The sequence below is a fragment of the Magnolia sinica genome, chromosome 3 (genome assembly GCF_029962835.1).
Source record: "Magnolia sinica isolate HGM2019 chromosome 3, MsV1, whole genome shotgun sequence".
Taxonomy (NCBI): Eukaryota; Viridiplantae; Streptophyta; class Magnoliopsida; order Magnoliales; family Magnoliaceae; genus Magnolia; species Magnolia sinica.
The window spans coordinates 75,524,454-75,538,388 of NC_080575.1; the positions used below are offsets into that span (position 1 = coordinate 75,524,454).

At 38.8% G+C, this 13,935-nt stretch overlaps 1 protein-coding gene across 1 annotated transcript; it reads right to left on the reverse strand.

The window, feature by feature from the left end:
• Positions 1 to 12,085: 12,085 nt before the first annotated feature.
• Positions 12,086 to 13,226, reverse strand: LOC131240028 (xyloglucan endotransglucosylase/hydrolase 2-like). The gene is made up of 2 exons (XM_058238031.1): positions 13,098 to 13,226; positions 12,086 to 12,833 (listed from the first exon to the last, which is right to left on the reverse strand). Exons 1-2 carry the CDS (start codon positions 13,224 to 13,226, stop codon positions 12,711 to 12,713), a joined length of 252 nt encoding a protein of 83 aa, XP_058094014.1. The 3' UTR covers positions 12,086 to 12,710.
• Between the last annotated feature and the right edge of the window lie 709 nt (positions 13,227 to 13,935).

Consider the following 13,935-nt stretch of genomic DNA (forward strand, 5'->3'; position numbering starts at 1 on the left):
AGCTCTTTCCAAAACTATTTTAGGCAAAAGTCATCCGAACCATCCATTGCAAAGCATCGTGACTTTTAAAACTTATACTTTTAACGGCGAAAACCCTAAGCTACGATAGGAGAGTTATTCTTCTCCCTTTGTGGTAGCTGCAAGGGGATATCGCCCAATACCTTCAAGGCTTGAACCCACCACAGAGAGGGATCTGGAGCTTTAAAATCCACAGTCCAAAAGCACCATAGGATCGATTCAGAGTCGTCCACAAGGGTAGAATGAAGAAAAGTCCATCGAACTTTGATCTGCTATTGGAACCACCTTCTTCTTCACCGCATCTGCCGGGTTTAGGGAAGATTGTGGGTTGTGTATGCTCGAGTCTAGTTCCTCTTAGGCACCTCAAAAAAAGAAGAAAGAGGATTTAGAGAGAGGAGAGAAGAAAGAGGTAGAGTAGACAGTGAGAGAAAGAGGGGGCATTACCGCACCACCTCTACCTAGCTAGCTCAAGCGCCTTCACCTCGTCGGGCTGGTAGAGTCCAAACTTCGTGAAGCTCTGGGAAGAAAGAAAAGAGTAAGAAGAAAGAGAAACAGATGAGAAGGAATGAAGAGAGGGTGCAGTCTATTGCACCAACTCGGCCCGACTGAGTTACTGCTGAACCTGGACCCGCTGATGTGACTCAGACCAGCCAATGAGTCACTGTCCCACCCCTAGTCTAGTTTAGAGTATCTCTAGACCTCCAGAGAGAGGGAAAAGAAGGAGAAGAGAAGATGAAAGAAAAGAGAGAGAAGAAAGAGGATGTTGGGCACCTCACCAAGCCGACTTGGTTCAAAACCAAACCGGGTCCCTGACTCACTGTCTAATAGGGTCCAGACCCTACTGGAAGTTCACACCAGAGTAGGAAAAGAAGAAAAGAAAAAGGAAGGAGAGGAAGAAGAAAAGAGAGAAAGGAGGAGTGAAGATCGTGTAACTCGCCTGAGTCAAGTCGCCGAATCAACAATCAAGTTTGGTGAGTTTGATCCCATGAATTTTAGTTTTAAATATTGTTTTAGATTGAGAAAAGGCTGATCTAGACCCTTGTTTGAAATATAGGAAGTGTTGATTCCCAAACGCTTCCTTAGGTTGTGAAATGGGTACCAAGTTGTGTTGGAAACCAACTCAAGTGAGTCATCATGCTTGGAATAGAAAATGAGCAAGTAAATTCGATTGGAAAGGTGAGGAATTTCCCCCATCGCTTCTTACATTCACTGGTTTCCATGTTAGTTTGAATCTAATTTGTAGAATTTTAGAATAATGTGAATATTAATTCATTCCTTCATTCCTATTTTGTGTGGATGATCATGAAGTGATGCTTAAATTCCTATTACTCTAATCCCAAATTTATTAACCATGTGTATAGAATTTAATCTTATATTCTCTCTGTCACATTAGTAATTAGTTGATTATAGGTATATTTCTAATAATCATGATGTGAGCCTTGAAGTTATATTTCACTTTATCCTATAAATTGTATAATGAAGAATATTTGTGGAATGTCTTATTTTGTAAGAATGAATTTTCAATTGTTTCAAATAGTTTAATCATACTTGATATTGACATGCCTTATTTGTGGGCCCTTATTGGAGTCTAGGGCAATTATCAAGATCCTTGTTGAACTCATGTTTGGATGTTTAAGACTTGATAATGTCTACAATTTAAGGAACAATCTTACCAAATTTATGAAATGTATGTGGGTACCATGGTCGATAACATCCACGCATAACATGTGAGCTTTATCGAGTGCTTGATATAAGCTACATTCTATAAGGTTCATTAAGAATTCTAATATTCTAGTTTAAACCTCAAGATAAGTGCATTCATCACTACGTGAAAAATGGAAAAAAATGACGGATTTAGAGACAGTTCTGGACCGTCTCTAAAATTGCTTGGTTTAAAGACGCTTTAGAGACGGCCACATAGTCTTTTCCAGGTAGTAAGTCTACCACGGGTGACCCTTTTCTTTTGATAGTTGGATGTGCATCTCCAGATCTGTGACTTTAGACATATTCTTACATTCATCCATGTATTCATATTACTTTGCTTTCATTATGAACTGTTAAGTTGATTGGAACTAATTTGGAATACTATAATATCCATGCAAGCTTCAAGGGAAGTATCCACTGAGTTTATCACTCACCCTATCATGCGGTTGCACCAAATAGATGCAAGTGTGATGATGGAAGGAGACCCCTCGGTCGGGATTACAGAAATAATTGAAGAGGAGCTTGATAAAGAAGGACAATGTTGATGTAGTTGAGTTGTTGGAGCACAACTGATATTTAGGATTTACATATTTTCATGTTTTAGACTTTGCATTTTACTTGAATTGTAATAAAAATTCCCTAGCTGAGAGACTTCATTTTGCTATCATCTGCGTTGTTGTTACTCATGATATCCTTGGCCTATGTAGTAGTTACCTCACTTTGTGTCATGAGATTTGCTACTAATAAGATGTCTGATAATCCACTTCATAATGTAATACTCAGGTTCTCATACTCGAGTGACTATCCTCAGGTTATGAGAACCGGGGTGTTACACCAACACACCCATTACTCGTGCTAGAGAAAGAATCATCAAATCAGCGGCGAACAACTAGGTCGACCATAGTTGTAATTCTCGAGATTACTACCTTGTTCATCAATACACTATTCCATGAAGCACCCTGCTGCTCTCAATTAGGTTAGTGATCCTATTGTAGTAGTAAGTATCACTCATTTCCACAAATCTTCCATCAAATTTTTGTTCGTTCAACTATACAATTGTTGCACCCTCTAATGTCTTTGATTTTCAAGGTAAAAATAATAATTATTGGAAAAAAGAACCCCAATCTCCACAAGTCACTTGATAGTACACCCGACAGTTGGCTATATAGATGATCGGTCGAGCCGTGACCGAGCACCACTCTATCTCTACGTCAAGGGTTGGTGGTTGCGGTTTGAATCGGACCCAATCAATTTTAGCATGCACACAAACCTCACATGTGTCTTATGTGGCCAAATTTAAGACCAACACCTTGCTTGGAAGGGGCCCAAAGTGTTTGGTCATATATGAAGAAATGGAATCCACTAGGAAAATTTTGTTTTCCCGCATCATGATGTTGGAATATTTGGTTGAATCAAATATACTATTTAAAATTGAAAAATAATAAGAAATTAAAAGCAATGAGTTAGAAGACTTATACAGTTGAGTCGAGGCATGATATGAGTCACTTAGCTTGAAATTGAATTTGCTCCCTTTGGACAGTTCCCAAGTGCAACAGGTTTTCAGAGCAACCGACCTCTAGGATAAAACGATTATGACACGGTCCCAATGTTACACTCATTGTATGCCGGTTTGAACTACTTGTAGTTTAAATCGAAAATGCTGAGTTAACTTAAGAATGAATCCAACAACAGAAAACTGTAAATCAGAAAAGTTGCGAATAGAGCTTTCATAAGAACATACAATTTTTTGTGGTCCAAACGTTGTCAACGCTGTTGCATTGAATTGAACCAGATTTTTACATCATATTTTCCTGCATGTTAATTGGTCCACGCCATCACCGCTGCATTAAATGCAGTGTGGGATGATTTTGCCCAATCAAGATTGCAACGAGCAGGGATTTCTTCCCTGTGGCAAGCAGATGTCCCGGATTCCAAAAAATGAGTAGGCGAGGGACCTTATCGGTGCGCTCAACTCTTAATCTCTTTTTCATTTTTTAAATAGAACCAGATTCTCAAATATCAGTCAATATGTGTTAGGTAACATACCTATCTGTTCACGTATTGATGTTCTAGTTGGATTATTTTATCTTAAACATGATTATAAGAGCTTATCCAAATATCCTAATTCGTTATATTTTCGGAGTTCTGTCTTTGTCGCACTATCTCCCATTACTCGTATACTAATTATTTCTGGTTTATTGGGTAAGCTACTCATAGCTACTTGGGAACAGGGCTGAACCGTACGTTCCCACTTCTACCTATTTTCATGGCCCATTCACTGTGACTCTTTGACCATGGTCAGACGGTGGTGAATACTGTATATACTGAGAATCTCAAATGTACAGTTGTATGCACGAAGATCGGCCTTCTTTCTTTGTATATATTGGTGAGGTTTGACTTAAAAAACGGATTGAGTCTTGTATTAGTTTTACACCGTTTAAAAAATAGTTGTGATGCGCCTTCCTCGCATGTGACATTGCTGCATAAAACTATTCAAAACCATGCAAACTGCGGGTCCCATTTTGTGGATTGACCTTCGCTGATCAAGCAATCCTACCCATGTCCCAATCCATAGTAATGCAAAAAATTGTCCTTATGGACCATTACATACAATCAGAGCCATTGATCTTATAGTCCATGCTATGGATGTATGGTTTCTTAAGGTCTGTCAGATTAATATTTCCTAACCCTTTTATCTGTTGAGCACGATTAGGTAATAATAATAATAATAATACAACAATGGCCATGTCGGAATATTTTTGGGCTGTGTCGGACATAAAGTGGGTCCCATAAAACCATCGATCTAGAGACATATGGCCCACTTGCACCCAACGGACATACACTTTCCTGATGAGCTGGGCCTAACCAAAACCTCGCCCTTGGCACCCTTAATTTCAACACCATTTGAAAATGGTGATGACTATTCAACCGTATCATCATATGTATGGCTGAGTTATTCAGACATTCAAACCGTCCAAATTGCTAATTCAAATGCGGCTACACCGTAACCAAAGAATTACACTTGGAATATAATATAACTCTATGACCTTCTTGAAATTACACATGATGGGGATGTGCATAGAAGCTTAGCAGAGTTATAGAATGATGGATGTGTCCAATAGAAGGGTGATTAAGACCAAATAAAATTTCCACATTTTGAACACAATTGTCTACTTAAACTAATATATAAATTAAAATTAAATTAAGTAAGACAATTAACTCTAAAATTTTCAAGTTAATAAATCAGGTCCAATCATATATACTACAAAAGACGTGGCAATTAAACAATTACTATATAAACATGAGAGTGTACATGTGTGTATGGGATCTGCTACCTATCAACTCCTAGCATTTATCTATTCATACATATATATATAATTAAACATTTGATCACATAGGCATAATTAAACAAGTGCTCAAAGACAATTTCAAACACAAGCATGCATAGTGGTTCTATTTCCCTACTCCACTCCCAATGGATGCACTCAACCAATGAGTGTACAGGATTTTACAATCAGATGTTTTAAATTTGGTTCACATCCAACCTTTACAATCCTACATAAGACTGACTCCCACAAGATATTCTACATGGTTTTCTATATGCTCGCCACAAACCTCGGTCCTACACAAAAACCTTGTAACGCCTCGGATTTCGGGGGTTGAGTAGTGCTCGACTCCCGAATTCCCAGGTGTCGCTTATGTCTTGCGGATTGTCAAATTGCAGGTATAATCAAATTGATATATGAGCAATCGAGGAATTAAATAGATCATTTAACATAAACTACTGCTAAGTCACTCAAATAAATTACGACTAAATAGATGTATGTTCAACAAGATGAAATATCATGCACGATATACGAGACAGCATCCTAGCAAAATATATATATTCCAAAAGAATATGCAACTATCCCCTTGCCCTAAGGCCCCACACTAGTCCTAGGGTAGTCTATGGAGATCCACCCAAAAGCCAAAAATAGGAGAGCTACTCCTCCTCGTCTATACTCGCCTCATCCAGTGCGTCGAGCTTCATGATACTTGCATCTAAGATAGGGTTTAGTTGGTGTTTTAAAACACCGTCCCGGAGTGGGAGTGAGTGTTCAACTCAGTGGGTTCCATTAGCAATAAGTTACACAGGTTACGAATTCCATAGGTACAATTAATGAAAAACATCAAACATAAAGTTCTTAGCTACGCTCATATGCATGTTATTGTGATATAATGCATCCCCTCGCCATCCAACACTCCCTCGAGCGAATCATCTTACATTCGCATATATCCAACACTCCCTCAATGCGACCTCAACTGCCAAGTCGCCAACTTAACTAATGCGATACGATAAAAAATATGTTAGCCAAGTGTTTAGTTACATTCATTCATCTATCAGTTTTGGGAAAACTGAGACACCCTAACGAAGTCAATGCCCTTATCCTGATCGTAAGGCCTAGGCAGCCGCAGCTGGCTTCCGCCCGCGACCCTTGATCATTTTAAGTTTGTCACTCCTAAGAAATACATACAAAAGGTGACTTTATAAAGTAGGCTTACTCAAGGTCACTATGGCGAGGCTCGTGACCCCAGCATAGGTGGACAGCTTGGGTATAGTATTTCATTCCACCATGTCCGGCTCCTGAGGGAGTTTGTACCCTGGATTGCTCGTGGTCACCATGGGGAGGCTCGTCACCCCAGCGTATGCCGACAACTCGAAAATAGTATCTCATTCCACCATGCCCGGCTCCCGAGACTTGTGGATCACATCATATTTGTTACCAGTGGGTGGTACATGGGTGTCTTAGGTTCAAATAGGCGTGATCATACATGGTTGGTTAGTTAGTGGGCCAATTTATTCAATTCAGGCAAACCGTGGAACACCAGGAACCATGGAACACTTTGCATTGGGTGCGACCATCCCACGTAGTCCAACTACTGTCGGCTATCCGTGTTCGACCTAAATTATTCAGATTGGTCATTGGGCGGCCCAACCAGTGGGACTGCCCGTAGGGATCTTGTAGTTTCATTTGCCAACCTAGAAAATGATTTAATCATTTAACATTATACAGGAAATCATAAACTATTCTTAGTCATAGAAAATTCAAGCATGCATATCAATAAACATAGGCATTTAACCCAATTGAAACATATTAACGACATGCATGCACATTACCCCCAAATCGTCACAAATTTGGAGACACATCAAAATCAATTTCATATGATGGAAATTGAAGTAAAGAAGGGCAACAATTCAATATCTTGGCCTAATCTAGCATAAAAGCAAACATTGGTTATTCTAAACATGGTTAGGCAAATTTAAAGAGAAGGAACTACCAATGAATTTCTTACTAATCAACATGCACAACAACTTCACACACACAATCATTAATTTCAGCTAGGTTCGATAATTGGTCACCTAAGAATAATGATCCGTACCTAGGAATGGTTTGACAGTTTGTGGAGCTGCTCCTAAGGTGTTGGTTCCACGGGTTGCCGTAGTAGAGTCTTGTGCCAATAGACTTTGCATGTTAGAGTTCATGTAAGTAGTTTAAGACACCTAAAATTTGGAAGCGACGGGACTGATTACCTTTCTATGACTAGTGGGACGCTTCTACAGCGGTGGAGTCATGGGCTACGATGTAAGTTGAGGTAGGAGTGAGAATTTCTCAAAATCTAGCTCCTTTGGAGCTCCCTCTCTCTCTATTCTCCCCGTTCTCTCTCTCCTTTATAACAAAATTCATATGGGAGTAAGGGAGCGGATTTCTTGGACTTATATAGCATGAAATTTTTATTTAAATGGCTCTAAGAGCTCTTGTTCTAATATGCATGCCCTAGTGGGTTGATTTTTGGTCCTTAAGGCCATTCTAGTGGCCCCCTGGCCCATTTGTGTCATGGGGTAAGTGCCACATTATCGGATGAGTGATTGGTCCGAATTTGGCAGCAAACGGATGACTCAATTTACCACATGGGCCTTATTTGCAATTAATGATCGTTGATGTTCTATCAGGGCCCCAGTTATACGGATATGAGCAGGGAAATATCTTTGACTCATGGCCTGAGTTTGGTTGCGATCTGATGGTTAGAAAGCCACAACTTTGTGAAAGAACGGAACCTCTATTTCACTTAAGTTTTCAGATTTCAGCTTAGGTAATTCACGTGTTTCAAGCACTTGACTTCTGGCTCAAGTCGAGCAGTTCTATTCTGGGCATTATCTTGGTTTGCCACCCATAATGGATGTCAAGCCTAGTGAGACGGACATTATTCTATAATTTCGGAACTAGTGGGCCACTAATGAGCGGTCTCGAGCTTGTTTGGATAATCGGGACATTTTTTGAATGAATTGGTAGGGAGATTTCTTGGGCACAGTTGTTAGGGTCTGATTTAACTAAGTTCACAGTGTAACCTATTTGAAATTTAAAAAAATGGTGATTTGGTCATGATCACTCTAAACTATTGGTTCTTAGGCTAAATGAGTGAATAGGTTGACTTGGCTTATTAATTAAGATCCAACCCATAGTTATCTCAGCTTTATGTCTTTAATTTAGTTGTGTTCGTCTTGATTAGTCAATGATAGGTCAGCTAGATTTGGTCCCTATGTGAACAAATCACAAGGCTAAAGGCAATCCTTAAGTAATCGGGCAGATTCATTGGCTTTCTATGGTTGATTAATCGAATTTATGCGGTTCTTTACTAGTATCACGCATGTATAGGCTAACATCTAATGTTAATAGTCAGTAGGTGACAACATAAGTTAAATAATAAAAAAATTCAAGGGTTTTTAAAAGATCCAAAATAGCGAAAATCTGGGACATTACAAACCTACTTATGTATACTCCTGTTGGAGGCTCCTGCAAGACACTCTAGTTGGTTTTCTATCGGTTAATCAATAACATCGGTTCTAATCCAAGGATTTACGTTTACTCTCGTCGGAGGCTCCCACAATGACTAACACATAGGCACCCGTGTCCGGTGAATTTAGCCCTACAAAAGAGCCTAAGTCATACACAAGAACCTATTAAGTTTGGGTTACAAACTCTTGCCCTTATTCCTATACAATATAAGAGAGTATGGACTCACTAAATGACACTTGTTAAATTAAGCCCTATTGACGCACCATTCTGGATTGCTTGAACGATGATATCTCGTGCTTCGATAACTCCCCTTTGCTCCCCCGATCATCATGATGATGCTTTGCCAAGGCTTCAAATCTGAAATCAAACACTTTGCATATAGTGCTCCTTTGATGTGACCACGGTAATAGGAGAATAGATAGAATCTCTTTCAACTAATGAGAAGTTGTAATACCCAACAGATTTACGTATATGAGTGTTCTAGAGAGTTTAGACATTGATTTAAATATTAGTTCAAGTCTAATCTCTAGAACAAGGTAGAGACCAAGTTCTTCTTCAATGAGGATGGAATCCTCTTTTAAGCGATAAATCATAAGGAAAATAACTTATATTTCATGGATTAAGAGGTTTGTGAAGATGATATGATCATGTAATCACTTAAGCTTCTATTGCACCAAAACCCCATCAAAATGCACAAGAATCAAATATAATTTATAAGAAGTTTGAGGTCCAACAGTATTTAAAAAAATAAAAAAATAAAACGAGCTACCAACCAAGCTTACCACTAAGGACTTCTATGTTAATTGGTCTATGGAAGACTTACAATGATGTATGTCTTATACCTACGCATACATCCATTATACCAGCTTATTTTAGGGCATGCCTATCCCCCACTAAGTGATCTTCACTGTCATCAAAGATTCCTCAAGAGCTGCTCGATGATATTGAGCACCATTTGAAAGTTGGTTTTTTTGGATATATGACTACACAATAGCTTTGCACATCATGTAGCTTTACTTATCATATTCCAATTAAGCTTTTAAAGCTAAGAGATTATCAACAAGATTTACTTATAAGTCTAAGGATCATTTAGAGGTTGAAGGGGTTGTTTTGGGTAAAGGATTATGGTCACTAAGGTACCAAATTTACCTGTTCTTTTCTACTTGATGTTCATGTCCTCTTATGTCTTCGGTCTTTGGCTACGTAGGGCTTCACGGATTATATAACATATAGACTCATGTGATTGACAAACAAGATTCACAAATTAATTAGTGCATTAACATTTTTTCCCTTAGATTTAAACCACTTGCTAGTTACTTTTAATCATCCATTTGATAGACAATGAATGGGTAGGATTTCTTGATCAGTGTGAATTTAAAAACACGATCCATCCACAATGTGGCCCACAACTTTACTGGTTTAGAAAGTTGTACATCAGTGCCACGTGCAAGGAGAATGAACCACTGACATGCTCAAAATGGTGCTAAACTAACACAGGAATTTAACCCTTGATTGAATACAAGGGACGTGGTTTGGCTGGTGAACCCGATACCAGCCAACTAGCTCGTGTAAAACTTCGGTGGGCCCCACCATGACGTATCTGTTTTATCCACGCCATCCATACAATTTTCTAACTCATTTTAGTACATGAGCCTAAAAATGAGGCCGATGCAAATCTAAAGTGGATAAAAAAATTAGGCTTATTCAAATCTCAAGTGAGAAGAGTGACGTCCAATGTTGAAACCTTCCTACGGTTTATGGTGATGTCTATTTGTCATCCAACCTATTCATAAGATCACACGGACCTGGATGAAGGGAAAACACAAAGGAAAAGCTTGATCCAAAACTTATGGATCTCGAGAAGTTTTCAATGACAAGCAATGAATCCGCACTATTTCCTGTGATGCAGTCCAATTAATTTGAGCTTTGTTTCTGCACCATTTTTGGGCTTATGCCCTAAAATGAGCTGAAAAAATTGGATGGACAGCGTGGATAAAATAAATACATCATGGTGAGGCCATTAAGGTTTGACATCAACTAGCTGGCTGAAGTTGGTGTTACTAGCCAAACTGCGTCCAAGTCCATGGTTTTATGCTCTAGCAAGATCACCGATTAATGGCTAACAGTGAAGTGAGAGCTGACAGTGGGGTGTACTAACCAGCTAACAGATAAAAAAAAAAAAAAAACAAAAACAAAAAAGGAAAAAGAAAAAAACAAAAACAAAAACAAAACAAAAAAAGAAAAAAAGAAAAAAAGAAAAAAAAGATCACCGATTAATAATGAAAGGAGATTTTCCATACGCTGGAAGAGAGTGGCTGCAGCCATAGTCACGCGCTCGTTGATTTCGCACGTGGCTTGCATGCAAATCAACTAAACCGTCCAAATTGTGGAACCCACTATATTTAGGCCAACACCTCGAAATCAGATTGACTAAACAATCCTAGCTTCCGATCCATCAATATTTACTTGGAGTATGCAAACTATCCTAACCGTCCATTACGTGTCCCAAACGACGAATTAGAACACTATATCAGTGTAATTGCGTACGACTATTCATAACCTGAATCCAACTATCTGGACCGTTTCAGTTACATCCATGCCACGTGGATAATTTCTACATGCATGGGAATGAGCAATCTTTGTACCAAAGTATTAAAGTTTCTCTTAAATGATTATCATCAAATGAGGAATTTTCTCCAAGGAATTAGTGAGAACCTTTTGACAATTCATCTCATGTGATATGTACATAAAATCCAAACCGTCTATTAGATTAGTCATATCATGAAACCTCTGAAGCCCAAAAGTCAGTCTGATCCAAGAATCAGGTGGGCCATATTTTCAGTAGGCCCACCTGAGTTGCAAAATAGTATAATTTCTTTCCAACCCTTCATCCAATCTAGATGAAGGCCCATCTGAGTTGCACATGCACACCAACATGGGAAATGATTTTTCATGGGGTTCCCATGGGTTCGTGAAAATTTCTTTCGTCCCATGACCTTTATTTATTGGTCCAAAACGAGTCACGAATGGTAAGAACAACAGGTGGGACATTTGCCGGCGCTTAGAAGCGCCGCTAAATCTCCTCAAAGCGCCGCGTACACTATCACCGGCGCTTTAGTGAAAGAATTGCCAGCGCTAGGTAACTTTTCCCTGCGCTTGTCTGAGCGCTGTCAATTGTAGTTTTTTCCGACATGAATAGGCACCGACAAAAGTCACTCCGAGTGCTGATACAAGTGGTTTCTGGACACTTTTTCTCACGGAAAAGTGCCATAAGATTTTTACACAAGCATCGGTTACATCCTTTGTATGGATTTAAGAGACCCTAGCATGCCGGTATTTTTTATTATTATATATAATTCAATCGAAACTTGCATTTATTAAATATTTGAAACATAAAAATGATGCAATACAAATAAAACTGAATATTAAACAATAAGAAATGTTCTATGTACTAGATATAGAAAGAATGCATCAAAATACAAAGTAAAGTTCATAAGAAATGTTCTTTTAGTGCACTACTCCTACGATACAAAGAAATGTTCAAAAGAAAGCCTTGTGGAAACCGCTTTGAATCGCTGCAGTGGTTATAGATCATGTAATTCTTCTGCACCCATCTCAACCTCTCTTCACCTATCGAATCTAGCTCTTGGTTCAGCCATCCGTTGTTGGTAGACTAAGCCTTTGAATCACATGAAGATCTGCCTGATGACCAGACACATGCATTGGTGTTGAAATTTCTATAGGAAGCAGTGAAGGGCGCTTGTGACCAATCCGTCTTAACAAGCCCGCCGTGGGTGGCCCAGTCATTGACATTCTAGAGGCTCGATTAGATCCTCATCGGTTGGTTCTTTGGGTATGCAACACAGTTGGACTCCATGTTCTTGAATTTTTTGATGGGGGTTCCATCCACAGAGAATCTGAAAAGTAAGGCCCCCAAGCCAATGTTGGAATAATACACACACCATTGAATAATGGATTGGTTCAGTGTCAAACAACTATAGTAAAACTTTGCTATGGGTGAATTGGAAATGGGCCTTTCTTCAGTAATGTGTGTATGGATTAAGAAAATAAGATGGCTTACATGATGTGTTGAGGATTCCAGAGGATGGAGTATGTGCGGAAGTCGGTAGTTAGGTCGAACCATAGGTAGAACTATTGCTCTCTGTTTCCCTTTCCTTGTGTGAACACATAGGTGTGGAGAATGTAAGGATCTCCGCTAAGGTTGCCTAGGAATTCAAAGTCGATCTCATCCAATGTTGGTCCTTGTGATGTTAGCTGCAATGTAATCACTTCAATGAATATGGGCTTAAAGCAATTGCAATCAATGTTATAGACAATCTTACATACTTGTGTATTGTAATAAAGTCATGCTTGGATGCTCAACTGAATCAATTGTAATAATCCTATTCACTATAGTAGAAATGACCACAATGGAATATAGTTATTTCCACTTTATAGAATCAAATTGTATTTCAAATCAATTCAATTCTATTGTCCATCCAAACAAGTTGAAAAGTGGTCTAGGGCATTGAAACTTACATAGTATGCTGTAACAGTCCCAGCAGAGTTGCCAGGGACAAACTTTAGCTGCATATCGATATTTCCAAAGAGATATTTGTTCTTGGATTTGAATCCGGAGCCAAATGCCTTGTCGAGGGAAAGTGTCATTAACTCGCCATTGTTTAGAATTTTAGAATTCTGACACGGCCCTCACCGAATGTGGCATCGAAATCTTGGTAGAAATTAGCAGCATAAGCAGGTATTATAGAGAATGCATCAAAGAAATGTTCTTTTGGTGCACTACTCCTATGATAGATAATCACCATTTTAACATCAGTGTCTCTTCGACCATACGCACAGAATTGTTGTATGGCATACCAGACCATCCAAATCACTGAATCTAATTGTAGATTTCTAACCAAACATAACTTTGAATTTCCTATATTTCCTTTCTTCACTTCAAGCACACATGTTTCAATAAGGTGTCCCCATTAAATCTCATCATTTCTGTAGATAGATTCATAAATTAAAATTACGTTCATATGACAGGATTAAGCAAACTTAAATGGGTAACAACAAGATAGTAATGCAATCTACAACAGTCACCCAAATCCAGTTCGTTGAAGTCTATGACATTTTCTTTAACCCTTCACAAGGAGGGAACATCGATTTTACATAGAAATGAAGACTGCACAGAGCATACTTGCTGCTCCAATTCAAGAATCTGGCTCTCTTTTTCCTGAATATGTTCTTTGAGGTCATGTATTTGTTTAAGATGTTAGGATCTTTCAGCTTCGAAGTTATCATGCTCCCTTCTGCAAACACACGAGAAAAATGCCAATTAGAACCCAATTCAGTGTTTCTAACATCCAAATAA